Source organism: Gopherus evgoodei, chromosome 1 (assembly GCF_007399415.2).
Source record: "Gopherus evgoodei ecotype Sinaloan lineage chromosome 1, rGopEvg1_v1.p, whole genome shotgun sequence".
NCBI classification, from domain to species: Eukaryota; Metazoa; Chordata; order Testudines; family Testudinidae; genus Gopherus; species Gopherus evgoodei.
In genome coordinates, this window is record NC_044322.1 from 202,393,523 (window position 1) to 202,410,787 (window position 17,265).

Consider the following 17,265-nt stretch of genomic DNA (forward strand, 5'->3'; position numbering starts at 1 on the left):
GGTGACACTGGCAAGTCACACTGGCTGACCGTGCTTCCGTTTCCCCCATCTGTAAAATGGGGATAATGATACTGACCTCCTCTGTAGTACTTTGAGATGTACTGATAGAAAGTGCTCTATAACAACTAGTATTACAACTGTGGAAATTCATTATGCTGGAAAAATGTGAAAGTTTTGCTCATAGTATGGACAAGGACAGTTAGCTGGCAACTGGCTAGGACCTCTTACTGTATTTTACCTGTTATCCCTTCCTCCAGCTATTTGAGTCTGTATCCCCTTTGCAGTTCTTCCAAGTTCACAAACTGACTTGGTAAAGACAAAATAATAGCATGTTGGAGTTAGTGTTTTGAGCAGTGTACGTTCTGACAAAGTCCCTGATATACCTGGCATCAAAAAAGCAGACAGTTGTATTTTTTTGCAGGGAATAATTTGCGAGCAATTTTGTTCAGAATAATTAATCTGCATTACTTGAGCTGCTATCTTGACTAGAAGGCCACTACTAGGCTACTTCATTACAACATCAATACATTTGCTTTTATGGGCAACAGAGCCCATTTCTTCAAGAACATGTATTGAAAATTTCTCCCTGGCATCCCCCTGTTGCCTGTGTAATCTCTGAACATCCCCCTTTTTGGCATGTCATAGAGTCCACTGAAAGCTGTTCCTCCAGATGATGTTGTTGAGTGATAACAAAGCTAGTTAAATCTGTGCTCTCTTGCATCAGTCATGGAAAGTTCTTATCTGAAAACTTCAAACTGTGACCTGTAAGACAAGTGTTTCCCTCCCCTGTGTTGCCTTTGGTTACCAAACTTGCTGCTGTGTTTCACTGGTGCAATACCTATGGGTTGGTAAACTCTCTGGGAATAAAGGTTCTATAGAAATGTAAAATGTTACTTAGTGTCTTAATTTGATGATCTGGTTTATTTCAGAGGCAATCTGGATAAAGCCATTGAAATGTTCAACAAAGCTATTAACCTGGCCAAATCTGAAATGGAGATGGCCCACCTCTACTCACTCTGTGATGCTGCTTATGCCCAGACAGAAGTTGCAAAGAAATATGGACTGAAACCGCCAACATTGTAAAGAAACAATGAGGGGGAGGGAGAGAATGACCTTTTAAAAGTAAAGTTGCCCACGTCAACCTAGCCTTGAAGACACTGTTGCAAACGATGTTGAATGGTGGAACTTAGTTTTTTCCCGTTTGTGGTGGTGTCATTTGTTACATCTGTTAAATGTTTAGGTGTTGTGGGAGTGGCTGTTGAAGGAAGTATGCTGTGCTGCGACTTGTTCCCTATGCAGGAAACCTTACCAGCTGTTAAGGAAAATAAAACAAAGTTGCAAGGGAACAAAGGATATTTTGGCCATGCAAATAAAAACTTTAATTTTTGGGTGATGATGATGTGGATGATTTTTGCTTTATCAAAATAGAATTTTACAGCATGTTTTCCTGTTGATTTTATAGTTGTTAATGCTGTAAAATAGGTTTCTTTCATATGCAGTTAATTTCTATGGGTTGACTTTAGTTTTGCAAAAACAAAACTTAATTTACTAAACTATTTAATTGTAGGGATTTTTTAAAAGCCAATAGATGTGAAGACAAACCCTGTAAATACATCCAAGCATGCACAATCTTCCCTTACCTCTTCCACCCTCTGCATAACTACTTAAAATGGTCCTGTGGCAGCTATTAAGAGGTTCCTTTGGTAGTCATTTTTCTTCTCCCCAAAAAGCACTTGTGTACTATATTTGAGAGCTATTTAAAAAAGCTTTCGTTATGCTAAAAAGGAAAATGCCCTTTCCTTCTACAGTTGTCCTCACTCTAACGCCAGCAGAAATTCTTAAAGCTTCCCAGTGCTTCTGAGAATTTTTTAAGAAACTGAATGTTGTGCTGAGACGAACTGCCAAGGTATGGTCGTGCCTGAGTTCAAACTTGGGACAGTTCAGAGTTTTGGCCTAGATGTAACAGATAATATGATGTTTACATTTAAACTCAAGAAATGCATAGATCCTTGTTCTAGCCAAGTGTTTGTAAATTCCCACGAGAGGATTGGATGAGAAAATGAACAAAGCTGTCTGAACTGCCCAGGAATGGATTTGGAATCTTAATTTTGTTACTTAGAGCCCATATTTGCTAAAATTACAAATGTTCAGTAGAAATAACACAGTTGTTCAGTGAACAGCATGTTCCTTCTGATTGACTTTTTCTTAGAACACTAGTATAAAGTCTTCCTAGGGCTAGGAACTGTAAAGGGCACTGTAGATGCTGCTCATTACTCTTTGGAACCAAAGTCAGTCCATGCTTGCCTCCCACTAGCTTCATGGGAGGTAGGGAGCTCTTCTTACCTTGCATCTCATCAAATTGCATACCCTTAATTTTGGGTCTTATCTCCACCCCCAAACTATATGCAAATCTATGGTGACTTTCTAATCTATGTCACTTAAAGGAATGAGCTAAGCAAGTGCAAAACGATCTGCTAGCTCTGGCATTAATGGGGCAAGCTGTTTTTTTTTTGTTTTTACCTTAGCCTCCCTTCTTTCCCCTTCCCTCCCAGCAATTGCTCTGAATAATGGGGTGGAGGAGGACCTGGAGACATATTGGCTTAATCCTTCCATTTACACGATTCAGGAACCAGTGGTATTGGTATGGAATGAAAAATGATTGAACAAGCAGGCTCAAAGGACACTTCATTAAAGAAGAGCATGGGGCTGCTTATGAAATTTTCAACGTGTGTTTCTATTAATTGAAAACAGAAACATGCCAAATCCTCAGAAACTACGTATAAGCTTCACTGTATCCTGTTCTTCAGCAGGGTTTTTATTTGCATGGCCTTATCTACAACAGACAGTTATTTTTCCTCCTCCTCCTCCAAAAGATTAAGGGGAAAAAAGCATGTGCTGCCTAATACTAGCATTCCACATCACGGACTGTTGCCTGCTCTTCAGATAGTTGAAACTGCACTGAAAGATGCATTTGTCTGTAATTTTTTTTTGTAAATGACTTATCACCTGTAAAGTCACCAAATAAATATTACATTTAGATTTCTCTCTTTTATATAAGGCCAGGTTTTGGTGGGAAATTACTTACCTGCTAAGTGGAAGTTGTACCAATCTAGAATTGTGTTTTATGTAAACAAGGTTTCTGTGAATCTAGGAGGAACTGATTCTAACTAATGAATATTCAAAACTGCCTTTCGTTTTCTCCCTCAAAAAAGAGTGGGATGAATAAAAAACAAGTGGGAGAACACTTCAACCTCTCTAACCACTCAGTGACAGACTTGAAGGTGGCAATTTTGCAACAAAAAATCTTCAAAAACAGACTTGAAGAGAGACTGCAGAACTCGAAGTAATATGCAAATTAGATACAATTAACTCAGGCCTAAACAGAGACCGGGAATGGTTGGGTCATTACACTAATTGAATCTATTTCCCTATGTTAAGTTCTCACACCTTCCATGGGTCATCTCGATTATCACTTCAAAAGTTTTTTTCCTTCCTGCTGCTGATAGCTCATCTCAATTGATTAGACTCTTCCTGTTGGTATGCATACTTCCACCTTTTCATGTTCTCTGTATGTATAAATAGCTCCTGTCTGTGTTCCATTCTATGCATCCGAAGAAGTGAGCTGTAGCTCATGAAAGCTCATGCTGAAATAAATTTGTTAGTCTCTAAGGTGCCACAAGTACTCCTGTTCTTTTAACCCAAGCTGTGACTCCTGCCCTTTGCTAAGGCACAGTGTTAAGAAATTAACATGAGGAAAGGCTATCCAATCTGTAGTGAGGAAACAGCAGTCTGCATTCCACTTACATGTATGCAGTCACATCCTTCACTGTGCAGTTTCTGCTCAGAGTCCCAGTAATAGCATGCTGTAGGGATGGCCATTAAGGATTGCCTTCAAGCCAGGAATGTAAACCAGCTTTTAAAAATTCCTGTGTTTTCCATGGTTTATTTAAAAACAATCTAGGGAAAGTGAGCCATGGATACAGCAGACTTGGTGCACCAGGCACTGTGAGAAGCAGCTTCCCCACACTTCTGCCACCTAGCTTAATCCTAATCTTGTAAAATCCCTGGTATTCTAGTTCTTGCATGAAGAGTTTTAGAGAGGCATGCCAGATAGTTCACAAGGTGCATAAATGGAGATTAGGAAGAGATCATGCTTCATTTGGGATTTAAATCATCAGGATTTGAACCCAGATTCCAAAGATGAAAAACTAAGGCAGGCTTCCAAAACTAAATTGTAACGATCAACAACTGGTCTATATAGTCTATTAGACTGGGGAGTGAGAGCAGCTGAATCAGTAAGGATAGCTCAGCCCAGACCTCCCAACAGCGCTCATACCAGCTTTCCTGCCTTCTATCTAAATGCAAGCTATTGCCCTCTTTTCTGTCATTCCTAAAACTACTTTTTCCTGGCAGCTGAACTTTGGGGAATATGCTGATACTGGTGCAGTGCTGGTGATATTCTATATTTATAGAATTCTGATGCATATGTATATAATACAGTGCCTTAATAAAGTATCTGTCTTTCATCAGCACAAAAAACATTAGTGACTGTTTTAACTATTAAATAGTGTAAGAATGGTTTGGGAAGTTTTGTTGTTTTTTTTTGATTGTATGAAAAAACAAAAATCCCCACACCTGGCAATGCACCCATTTCAAAAGGATATCAATGAGCCACATCAAGAGCTGATGTAAGGTTGCCACCTGCTCATAACAGTGCTATATATGTGAGCCTCAGCTGTGATCATTTTCTGACCTCTTCTCAAACTGAGAAATGTTATTCCAGTTTGGCTCTCTAGGAAAATTGTCCCTGTCTAGATGTGAATTTTCTCTTTATCCTACCACCAGATGTAGACTGCAGTTTACATTTGCAAAATTAAGAATCAGGCGATGTAGAATCTTGCTTTTTTTTAAATCCTCCAAACATGAAAAATAAACTTTAATTTATATTCTGCTGCACAGGAAACAAAAACAAGAAAACCCAAACCGTATCCTTCTATCAGACACTGTAGTTTAAAAATGAAACAAATAGCTGATGTTTTTATAAGTCATATATGCTGACCTGGGTTATCGTGCTGAGGGTGGCAGACAGGAGGGGCTCAGAGGATGGCTCCTTGCAGAAATTTATATTAAACTAGACTCAAAATGGTACATTGTTTGCTAAATCTTTTATATTTTTCAACTAATAAATCTTCATTTTATAGTCTGGTTTGGGAAATTCTTATGCAGTGTGTCTACTTAATGAAAACAAGGTGCTGAAACTATTTTTGTATTTGAGAAGCAAGCTGCTGAGATTAGAAGGGCCTTTTACAGTGCAGCTACTGTTTGGTGCTTTTTTTGAGAGGCTACTGTAAACCCTGGAAATTGGAAAACAATGTCTCTTAGGCTCAGAGTTGGAGGCAGAAAAGACATTGTTTTATTGCAAAGGTATTTTAGCCACTTAAATTGCCAGTTTGTCATGATGAAGCATGTTACCAAAATTTGTCCCTCATTTCAGTGAGAGGAACAGTGAAGAAATGAAGGATCCTCTACAGCTGATAGGCCTCATCTCTACCCAGATGGCTAGTACAGCAAACACCTGTGCAGTAATCGTCAGTGGGAGCTACAGGTGCTCAGTATGTCTCAGATGTAGGCCCACATTGCTCAAGAGTAGTAATTCCCCTCTCCCCCCGACTCCTTCTTTAGAAAACAAATTCCAGCAATAGGCCTGTTTCCAAAAGCTCCTCAGCAAAAGGTACCTTTCTAACCACCTCTTCTGCTTGCAAATTATTCAGTTCAAAATAGCAGGAGGCATAATTAACAATTAGAAAAAGCCACTTTAGGTAGTACTGTACCTCAAAGTCTGTGTACATAGAGTCCTGACACACAAAGAAAAGGAATTCCACATCACTAAAGTTGCAGCACCAGCTGCCAAAGCCAGGAATTGCACCATAATTAGCTTAGACTCTACATGCAAGACATAATGGTCTAAAACCTTTCTAGCACTACTCTCCATCTGGAATTATTCCATTGCAGATAGTCTAGCTGTTCCAGGGCAGAATTTGGCCCCTCACTTTTAATATGTTTACACAGGCTGGAGTCTGGCTTGAATCAGAAATTAAACGGAATGACTGGTGTAAATGCTAAGAGTGAGTTAAATGTTTACAGCAGTGAGAGGAAGAGTCGCTTGTTAGATGAGCTAATGGTGACAAACTATTGATCTACATTTTAAAAAACTTTTACATAAAAGAGTTTGGGCATTTGCTTACAAACTTGAGAATTAGCCATTAAAGTGACAAGGGAATGAGTCTAGATTGTCCAGAGAACTCCAGAAGTCAGGGAGATACAAGGGGGAATGTGTGTGATGGCCTCCTCTCTCGGCCTTGGTATCCCACATTCTTGAGAGGAGTTATTACAGATTTTCCACTAACTAGCTTTACCAGAATTGCTACCATGACACTTGTTTACACAGTAGTTTTGCTTTAAGGATCTGCAATTTAAAATAAGCCCAATCATCCCCTCCATGAGAGGGGGAATTCCACACCCAGATGGGTGGCAGGATCACAGCCTTTATTAGGGCCAGTGATTGGTGCTTTATTTGTACATTGCAAGGTGGCAAAATATTCCAGGAGCTATCTCAAGCCACAGTCTTGTTTAACTGGATTTTCTTATAGCCTGTCAAAAGGATGCTGTACCACCACCACTAGGTTAGAGCTTGCAGAAGAATCCATGCCAGCTCCTCTTGTTGCATTAAACATAAGCACCAAACTAAGAATAATAGTGTGTTTAATATAAAGAACAGTGTAAAAATTAACTTGGTAGATACTGATGCTGAACACAGTTGCAAGGATCTTGCATAAAATGGCAGCCTTAGCCCAGTTTCCCCTCCTCCGCAGCCAGTTAAGGGTTGACAGCAATAGGCTCCAGAGGGAACCTGAGGCAGGAAGACAGGCAAGTGCTAGAGAACTGCGAGCAGCAGCAAATGGGAGTAGGAATTCATCCTCTATGCCCGGGCTGGGATGCATAGGGCAGAAAGGCAGGAGAAGAAAAGTCATCATTAATTTGATGCCTAGATATGACAGTGACAGCCACAGTAGAAAGACCTTTGATTTTACATCACTGCATACAGAAAATATAACTTCGGTGTATGTCAGTGGGGTGGTGTCAGCTGTACCTCTGGACCCACAGCAGTGGGTTCAAGTCTCACGGCAGGACTCACTCTATCCAATACAGTTGAGATACTAGACCTTCAATAATTGTTTGGGTAGAAACTACAAAGTCTCATGGCACTTTTCAGAAAGTGCAGGGTCCTGGCCAGCATTCCTCCTCAGCTAGACAAGGTTCAGTGTTCAAAAGCTGCAGGCAAAACTCTATCCCAGCACTTAAGTCATGGCTTTGTAAAGTACCATGAAATAGCTAAAGTATGAAAGGAGATAAAAGCCAGCTCACAAGCCACCTCCATTCAGCTTCACTTATGCTGGTATAATTCTGAAATGAACCCTGTGCTCTTGTGCTTAACTGTATGGTTATCGGATGCAAGGTCAGCAATAGCTTGTGAAAATGATTATTTTACTGTCTTTTTCTGTCTGATGATACAAGCAAATGTCAAAAGAGCGGCTCTTGATCTGAGTTTTGAAGAGCATGGAGCTGTACGCATGAAGCCTCACTCTCTCTTTGCCTCTACGCTGTACAGATCTGAGCGCTTTTGAGTAAGAATGGGGATTTGTTGGCGGATGTCTTCAAGCTTCTTCAGGTCTGTAAAAAGTGAAAAGTTAAATAGTTAGACAAACTCCAGCTGATGCTTGGAAAAAAGCATGTGCACCACTTTGTATGCAAAGATCCATGAGAAAGACACTGTACAGAGCTGGAGAAACTGAAAAAGGATTAGTGAGATTTGCAAACCTGCACACATTTGTGTGTACCTGACTTGCGTGCATGAACACAGAGCCTGATGCTTATGCAAGGCAGGAGATACGTACGTGATCTGACTTGTACAAGTCATGTGAAGAGGAACTTGTCTTGAATGGGTTTGACCAATCTGGGCCTATGCATTTCTGTGGCTGGTCAATGGCTAGATCACAAAAACTATTGCCACAAGTGACGCTGTGACCCAAAATATCTCTTGGTGCCAACTGGCGGATGGCACAGGATACAGAGAGTTTCACAGTGGTCCCCCGATCAGATATATGCAGCATAATTCACTAAGGTTTTCACTCAGAGCCAGTAGCCATCATAATCATTGCAAAAGGCATGGACAGATGATAATTTTTAATATAGACACAACTCCTTAAGTATGTTCGGAAGGCAGGTAACCAGGTGGTGGGTAACGGATGATTGTTCCTCTTGCTGGTGAAGTATGTATTGAGCAACATATGTCTCTCACTGGATGCCTGTTTGCATACTGAGCCAAATGCTAATCGCGAGACTGAAATCTTCAAGGGAGGAAATTTACAAAAATCGGTCAGGGGGAAGGGGGAGGGAATCCAATTTACCAGTAAGGGCAATGATACGTCTGGGGTGCAAACAGACATGCTGGATCCTTCTCCGAGGCGGCAAATGGACAGCGTGATTTCTATCACGAATGGAAGATCACAACCAACCCAGGCTGTAAAATGCTGGAAGGACTTTGGGTGAGCTTTGCTCTCTCAAAGACAGGAAAGTCTCCAGTTAAGTAAGTCTAGGTTCTAGAATCTGTGTTATTTTTTATGCAGCCATTTGTTTCCAATACTTTTAACTTGCCACTTGAACCGCAGTGCTCCACACTATACTTCATTAAATAAACTTTTACTTGTTTTCACTATAAACACAAGTGCTGTGTGTTCAGCAGAGCGGTGAGCAGAGGCGTAACTGATAAGTTGGGGTGCACTGCTTCTTTGGAAGTAGCAAAGCTGAACACTGCGAGTGTCCAGTGGAATAGGGCTGGACACTCCAGGGAGACAGTCAGATGGCCTGAGGGTGCCTATCCCCAACTTGCAGAAAAATAGCAGGGCCTACTTAGGTCTAGTGGGGAATGCTTGTATTGCCTGTCGAGTTGCGGAGCAGGCACAGAGAAGGCTAGGCACCATAGGTGGCAGTGTTGGCAGAGAGGCTAAGGACTGAATAGTTCACGGAGACTGAACTCCCTATGCCCATAGAGGCGAGCCTTCCAGGTCGGTGTGGCAGATCCGCAGGGTCTGGCATTGCTGCTACCCGTGTTATATTGGTTTCTGTGAATGACTAGAAGCCTTCAGTTTCTGAAGCTGAGGGCTGGCCATGAGGCTCTCACCTTTCACTAGAATGTCTTTAAAAACAGGAAAATAAAACTTGCCCAGCTTATAGAGGGTTTTGGTCTGCTTAGCCCAATGGTCCCCAGATTTTTTACCTCATGTCTCCCATGTCCACACACACTCCTGCATTCTGTGGGGCCACTGCTCGGGGGGGGGGGGAGATGCAGACAGGAGTAAGAGGGCTGAGGCTGGGATCCTGGGTGCAGGGTCAGCAGCAGAGGTCAGGAGCTGAGCAGGGTGGCACTCCCTGCCCCCCATGGCAGCTGGCCCGGGCCCCCTCACTGCCCCCCAGGGGGCACACCCCACCGTTTGGGGACCTGGGGTTTAGCCTCATTGACTCCAGTTTCTCTTTTTTTGGTGGGAAAGAAAGAACAAAACAAAGAAACAAAAAACTACTAGCTTACCTATATCTGTGTAGATAATGGTTTCCTCAGTGCCAGCTTTGGCTATGACTTCCCCCCTGCAAAACGAAACGATATTTGTTTAGTATTTGTACTGCAGGAGCACCTAGGAGCCTGCCGGGGACTCAGACCCCATTGTGCTGGGTGTTGTACAAACACAGAACAAAAAGATGGTCGCTGCCCCCACTAATATACAATCTAACACTTAATCTAAGCGCAAGGTCATGGTCACACCCACAAGTTCTCTTGGGACTTAGGGAGCCTGAAAAGTAGAACGTTTCCCATAGCGTACGCAGTTTCAGATTCGAGCATACCACGGGCACTTGGTTTTAACAGAGAAACGTGTAAAATGAATCTAAGTAATAAGATTGAGAAATTGAATCAGAAGATTTGTTTAAAAATCAGCAAGCATAATACACACATTGGAAGTCATTCTGGAATTGCACTGCTTTATGAAGATTACACCTCATTAGAGTCCCCTCCATAATTGTATCAGCATTTTGGTGATTAACACTTGCCCTGAGTAGGTCTCAGCACTTCTGCATTCATCACTATGTCATTCACCATTACAGTGCCAGAGCAGACAGCAGGTTTTTTATCTCTCTCTCCCAGAAGCCTCCTGGACATGGCACAATACCCTAAGCAATCTTCCACAATCAGGGGCGGCTCTAGGCATTTTGCCGCCCCAAGCACAGCAGGCAGGATGCCTTCAGCCGCTTGCCTGCGGAGGGTCCGCTGGTCCCGCGGCTTCGGCAGACCTCCCGCAGGCGTATAGTTCTTGTTAAGAAGTGATCCTCTGTAGACAAACCAGCATTGAATCTATAAATCTAAAAGTACTTTATATGGAGAAAAATTGTCTTTGTGGCACAGGCAAAGTTTATCTGTAGGATCAGTTTAGCATCAGATACTCTCCAGCATACGGCCCATCCTGGGGGTTGACTAGCTAGTAAGTCCTTCCCATCTCAGATTCTACTCGTGTGTTATTTCAAGGAATCAGGCAGGCATAGAGGGGTGTATTTTAAAGTCAGAATTAACAAACAAACATTATTGAGCCTGCACACTTCTTTTTCACCATCTCTGTTGTTCGCTGCAACGGCATTACTATTTGCTAAGTGAAAGGGCTAAGGCACCAACAATCAAATAAACAGGTTTGAGCTTTACATGAGAACTTCGAACGCAGTTTTCTAGCTGATGAGTAACATGAATGGAGTTAATTATTTGGAAGAAAAAAGGTAATTATTGCCTAGAAAGGATCTTGGTTACATATTTTTCCTGATTTATCCAAAGCTACTCAGGCTCATCGATGAAAATTACTGCTGCTCATGGAATACACTGACCTATTTGGTCTATGCCCCGCTAATTCTGTCTCAAAGATCAAGTTAATTTTATTCTTCGATTATGATGCCAAAGCCTGTAAAGCTCTAGTTAACGAGTTTCTAGCAGACAGCTCCCAAGGTGATTCAGCTTTGCAATTAACCACATAATACACTGACTTTTCTGAATGGTGGTTTGGTTTTTAATACTCTCTCTCATGCAGATAATTCTGGTAAGTGTCATGTAAATGACTAGATATCTTGCGGAATGTGATGAGATACTCAGCATGAATATATTGTTTTATCCATCCCAAGACTATAGTGTATACTCAACTGTTTTTTAACTGGATCTTTATCTCTGATCTTTAAACAAAATGAAAAATATCAAGCTAAAGAGTGGACAATGCAGAGTTCAATACACTGGGATTAGTTTTTAATCCAGGTAAAAAGCTTTCAAAGTGTCAACTTGAACTCCAATTATATTCAGAGAAAAACTTTAAACCGATTTGTTATTTGGACATTGGTCATTCACCCAAACCCAGTTAGTTTGGTCCAAGCATCCCTGACCACATTGCAGTAAAGGTTTGCTTCTCTTTAGCTTTAAATATTTCTACCAAGCAGTAATTTTTTTTTTAGTCTTTTTGTTGAACTTTAACTGACAGCCAAGTAATATTTGCCCTTTGTTAGAAAGGGGATGCACAAGCCCACAGGAAGCTAAATATTCTTATGTTCCTCCTTTAATGGCTATTTCACAATTCTGCTGGGTATTAGCTTAAGGAACTAAGCTAATGAAAGGAGATTTTCTTAGATGGACACTATAACAACTTGAAATCCAGCCTTTTTTTTTTTTAAGTAGTGAAGTAATCCCAGTTGCTACACTTACCTCTGAATTCTTCAGACAATTTCTGTGTCTTTAGAACCACATTTTATCTAAGGTTTTCTGTTTCTTTTTGCTATGTGAAAAACCCACAAAAAGAACAAAGTGGCTATACATAAGGTGCTGTCAGATGCATAAAGTTAATTGTAAAAATCGAGTAGAGAACTGTATGTCATTTTCAGTTAAAGGAATCTTAGGTGATACTTTTAAGAGTAGGTAGAAACGTTTTCAGACAGAAGTGTGATAGTGTCCCTTGAAGTTTGGTTAGCAGAAAAATTCAGTTATTCTTCTCCATTTACCATGGGTTTACTACAGTGCTGTGTGCCCAGGCAACATAAGATGCTTTCTCGTCCCTAGCAGGAGATGCAGTAGCCACATAGACTTGGTTATCAACCGCTCTGTATTCAAAGAAGGACAAGAAAAAAATTATCTTCCAAATCTTTGTACACCACAGATTAGTTGCATTTGAGAAAAACAACAAACAGAAGGGAAGGAAAAATTATGTCAAAGAGGTGATCTGGATTTTCCATCTTGCTGCATTTTAGGAGATTCAAAATAGCCAAAACCATAAATAATGTGAAGGTCAGCAAGGCAAAAATCCAGAGACTCAGGAAAGGAGAAATCTCTATATGCCAAGTGGACCAGATTTAATGGTCCAAAGCATTTAAGCTCCCATTAATGCCAAGTTAAGTCCTTTGCTCAATAGGGATGACTGGTTGAATCACTCTCAGTCTGACTCCCAACCACTGCCTACATTTCAGGATCTAGACAGTAACACAGGAGCCAACATGCCAACTAAGTGACTAAGCAGTGCTGGGATTCAGGAGATCTGGGTTCTGTTCTTGACTTTCACTGACTCAGCTTGATCTTGGGAAAAATCACAGCGAGGAACTCTTAGAATTAACCCCCTTCTCCCTCTCAGTGCCTCAAGCTTCCCCATCTGTGTTACCTCTCTGCGTAAAGCACCCGAAGGTGTACAGATGAAAAGTGCTTTCTCGGAGCTTGGGATCAGAGAGATTGGCACAAAGGTGTTTATATCACGACTGAAGTATTAGAGTTTTCCTAATGATGGCGGGAATTATTTGGTGTTGTGTATGGCCTATAACATATAAGGGAGTTACATGATTCTTTCTATCCTGACACCAAAGCCCAGTTGTTTATTAAATAATATAGTTTAAAAACAAAATTCTGAGTCAGTTCAACAAGCTAAAATCCCTATCAGGGGGAGGAGGGAAAGGCTGTTGCTTAGTTCTTACCGTCCCCTTTGCAGCAGTTCCCAGTGGGCTGGTCCAGTTGTCATATTAAAAGCCCCTGGATACACTAGCAGCTGGCAACCTTGGTTAAAAAAGAAATGCCTCGGTATTATAAGATAACAGAAGAAGTTGTCATGGGGGAAGCATGGTTATTGCAGTTCAGAGCTGCAGTATCCCTGTACTGCTGAATACACCCAGTCAATCAGGTAGGTTGTGTCAAAGAGCGTGGTGGCTTTAGGAGACAGCCAGCACAGGCTACCTGAACACTTTGATCACCACGAAGCTGACTTGTACTTAGCTGCTAAAACTTGGCCCACCCTCCAATAAAAGAGGGCAGCTGGTGTTTAGACACTCAAAACCAATGCTGCTCAGTGCCTGGGAATCAATCCTGGCACAGAGCCGGGGAGGAAAACTGTGTGGCTGGGATTAAGGGAAGGGGGGAGAGGAAGTTCCTTTGAATGTATTTACTTAAAGACATCAGTATCCGTAACTGGTTAGAATATGCAGAATGTCCACAAAGGGTATGTATACACACTTCTGCCAAGTAAACCACAGGGAATACTTTTGTGCACTGGCTCACAGGAACAGGTGCATGCATCAGTCTTTGATATTCTGATGTAGTCATGTAGGACCAGCACCTCAATGAGAGGTGCTGCTTCTTTGACTAGCCAAGCAGATAGCTGTATTTTTGGACCAGAAGCTCATGAGCTCTATTCTTGATGCTATTTATGCAGTTTGTGGATAATCATGGGGTCTGACCACATGTATGCAGCCGTGGATTGAAAAGCAAGAAACCCTTTTTCTGAAGCAGTTCCGTATGGATGGGTCACCTCTCAATTAATGTCTGCACAAGTTTACTTAGCAACACATCCTCACCTTTCTGTGTGTAGATTTGAGCAAGCTCAGCAAATCGGATGTCATAGCAGATCCCCAGTCCCACTTTACAGTATGCTGTTCCCAAAACAGAAGAGACACAAAGCAGAAGTCACTGTCATGCTGAATGCAGGAAGGGAATCTCAAGTCTCCATCCACCAATCGAGAAAGCTCTTGTACAATACTTTCCACCACAAGAAACAAGCACTGATTTTAGACATGTGCTTTCTTATCTGCAACCACTGTGCCTTCAGTGAATTTCAGCAAGCATTACCAAGAAAGTGCACCAGTCTGAGAATTTTCTTTTTTTAAATGTGGATATTGTTAGTTATTTTATGGAGTAGAAAGAGGTCCCTGTCACAACTGCCTTATCAAGCAGCTATATCCTCTAAAAGCTTGTCATGTTATGTCTTTGGTTTTATAGGTATCTTCTCAAAAATTATTGATCAACTTCTCAATGAAGCACACAGATGGGAAAGAAAAACCACAAACTACATGCACTGAAATAATAGTGGTTGCTAAGAGATTTCTCCCATACACAACCATAGTGTTGCAAGAAGGAGATGACCACAGCCCAACGGATATTTGATAATTTGGAGACAGCTCAGTTCATGGGACATGGAAATTTTGGTGGGGATTATAGCAAGTGCAAGCGTCACTTAAGGGAGCAAGTCGTCTAGGGTGTGGATATAAAACAAATCACATAGGACATTCTCCTATGTTAGCTGAAAATCTGAAATCTCCTCTACTATACCATCCTAATAGGATATAATTTCTCAGGTTTAGTTCAACACTTTGTTCATTCTTTTCCAAGCCAACTTTCAGGTGTAAGGAGGCCCACATAAATGACCTAAATAAAATGATTCCATTGTTCAAATGAATTTTGTAAACTGCCAGTATGTGCTATGGGAATACTGAACCCTCACAAAAAAGCTGCTTCAATAATTGCTTTCCCCATTCTTTCCATTCTAGTTTGAGAGGAAACTCAAACTAGGCACAATCTGAACAGGCAACTGGGAATTCTGGAACCAGAACTCCAAACCACAAGACCAAAGCCAGGGCTCCACAAAATCAACAGCACTCCTGCGAGATAACACTGCTATTTATAAATACAGATCATGGAATGTGTAACACTCCAAACCAGGCCCTATAAAAATAGAATTCACCCTTTTATTCGACTAAAGTATAAGACTCCTAGTTATACAAACTTACAACCATCATCTTAATGAATGGAACCAACATGATACATGTCTATCGCTGCCCAGACCATTTTGTTTGGACGTTGCATCTCTTTCCACCACCCTCTGTCTTTGTCTTTTCAAATCACAGATTTGACTATGGGTAAACTTTTCAAGAAGCATATGGGAGATTTAGGAGCCATTGACTCCCAATGAGATAGGCTCCTTCACTTGATAAAAGGACTTTGGTGCTTTTGAAAAATGCACTAACTTCCTCCGTTTGTCAAATGCATAGCACACTTTGACATAAATACTACTACTATCGTGGAAAAAACAATGTCAAGATGGTGGTTGCTGTCATTTTATTAGAGCTCATTAGAAATGTAACTGATTCTCTTATACTCACGAGTATCAAAGATGGAGAAACTGTCCCCTGGGCTCAGAGTTTCTGACTCCTGGAACCGGATTTTCCCAGGAACATTAATGTCAAATAAATGAATCTGTTTAAAAAATAACCCAAGACATTCCTTACAAATTATTCAGCACAATGATATTAACAAAGATTTCTCCCTACTGTGTATGAGCCTATGTTAAACTTATGGATCCTCTAGCCCAGTAGCTCTTAAACTTTCCAGACGACTGTACCTCTTTCAGGATTCTGATTTCTCTTGTGTACCCCCATGCTTCACCTCCCTTAAAATCTACTTGCTTACAAAAGTGTCATAGCACTCTGTTACTGAAAAATGCTTATTTTCTCATGTTTACCATATAATTATAAAATAAATCAATTGGAATATAAATATTATACTTACATTTCAGCATATAGTGTAAACAAGTCATTGTGTGAAATTGTAGTTTGTATTGACTTTGCTAGTGCTTTTTATGTAGCCTGTTGTAAAAATAGGCAAATATCTAGAGGAGTTGAAGTATTCCCTGGAAGACCTCTGTGTACTTCTAGGGGTACACGTACCCCTGGTTGAGAACCACTGCTCTGGCCTATTTTATTATCCTAAACCAGTGCCTTATCAGAATCACAATCAAATATTCTTTTAGATGTAATTAGTATTTGGGAACTGTGACAAGATTTTTTAGCTCAAAAGCCTGTCTTGGATTTGTGTATAAGTTTCCTAAACTATTTGAAAAAATGTCTGTGCCTTTTAAATAATGTGCACCAGTTAATCAATATGCCCATTTTTTATACTGCTTACTAGATAAAATGAAAAGTCTTTGGTGTGATGCAGTAAAAGAAACTATGTAAAACTAGCTAAAGACGTAACGAATAATAAAGAACTCTCTAACTTGTTCATGAAAAGAGTCAGTCAGAAATAGCATGAGGATTTTAAATACTCTGTTCATCCTAGAAATGCAGGGCTAAAAGGGACATCAACAGGCCATTCAGTCTATTCCTCCATGCTGAAGCAGGATTAATTATACTTAGGCCAGAGGTTCTCAAACTTCATTGCACCATGACCTCCTTCTCACAACAAAAATTACTACACGAACCCAGGAGCCCCATTGCCACGGGTGCGGAATGGGGAGGGAAGCCTGAGCCCCACCGCTCCAGAAACGGGGGCCAAAGCTGAAACTCAAGGGCTTCAGCCCCAAGCCGAGGGCCTGCAACCTGAGCCCCACCACCCAGGGCTTTGGCTTTGGCCCCGGGCAGTGGGGCTCGGGCTTCAGCCCTGGACCCCAGCAAGTCTAAGCCAGTCCTGGTGATCTCATTCAAAGGTGGTCGGGACCCACTTTGGGGTCCCGACCCACAGTTTGAGAACCGCTGACCTAGGCCATCCCTGACAAGTGTATGTCTAACTTATTCTTAAAAATCTTCAAAGATGGGGATTCCATCACCTCCCTAGGCAACTTGTTCCTCTGTTTAACTATCCTTACTAGTTTCTGTCCTCACTCATTTTTACTAGATTAGATTAGATGAGCTACCTTCCAGAGGAATATGTACATATTAAGAGACACTTAAATTACCCTGACATTAAAGTTGTAAGTAAAATCGGAGACTTTAGTTCAATGAGAAGGATAATTATCTTTCTGATAACATGGTGTTAACTCCAATCATGCAAAACTTACCCAGGCAAGTAACTTTCCACAGTCAAGAAGTTTCACCAAATACTCATTC

The 17,265-nt window shown here is 41.1% G+C and overlaps 2 protein-coding genes across 3 annotated transcripts in view; one reads left to right on the forward strand and one right to left on the reverse strand.

The window, feature by feature from the left end:
• The window catches only part of TOMM70 (translocase of outer mitochondrial membrane 70), a 44,442-nt gene extending 41,390 nt beyond the window's left edge, over positions 1-3,052 (forward strand). For both annotated transcript variants that reach the window (XM_030582961.1, XM_030582971.1), the window contains one exon: positions 930-3,052. In XM_030582961.1, coding sequence (XP_030438821.1) covers positions 930-1,083 — 154 coding nt within the window. In that variant the 3' untranslated portion in view covers positions 1,084-3,052. The remainder of the gene's footprint in view (positions 1-929) is intronic.
• A 1,869-nt stretch (positions 3,053-4,921) lies between these two features.
• NIT2 (nitrilase family member 2) overlaps positions 4,922-17,265 on the reverse strand; it is a 29,867-nt gene continuing 17,523 nt past the window's right edge. The window contains 6 exon segments of the mRNA XM_030583016.1: positions 4,922-7,731; positions 9,647-9,702; positions 12,133-12,231; positions 13,090-13,168; positions 13,963-14,037; positions 15,544-15,637. Of these exon segments, the coding sequence (XP_030438876.1) occupies positions 7,640-7,731; positions 9,647-9,702; positions 12,133-12,231; positions 13,090-13,168; positions 13,963-14,037; positions 15,544-15,637 (495 nt within the window). The 3' untranslated portion in view covers positions 4,922-7,639.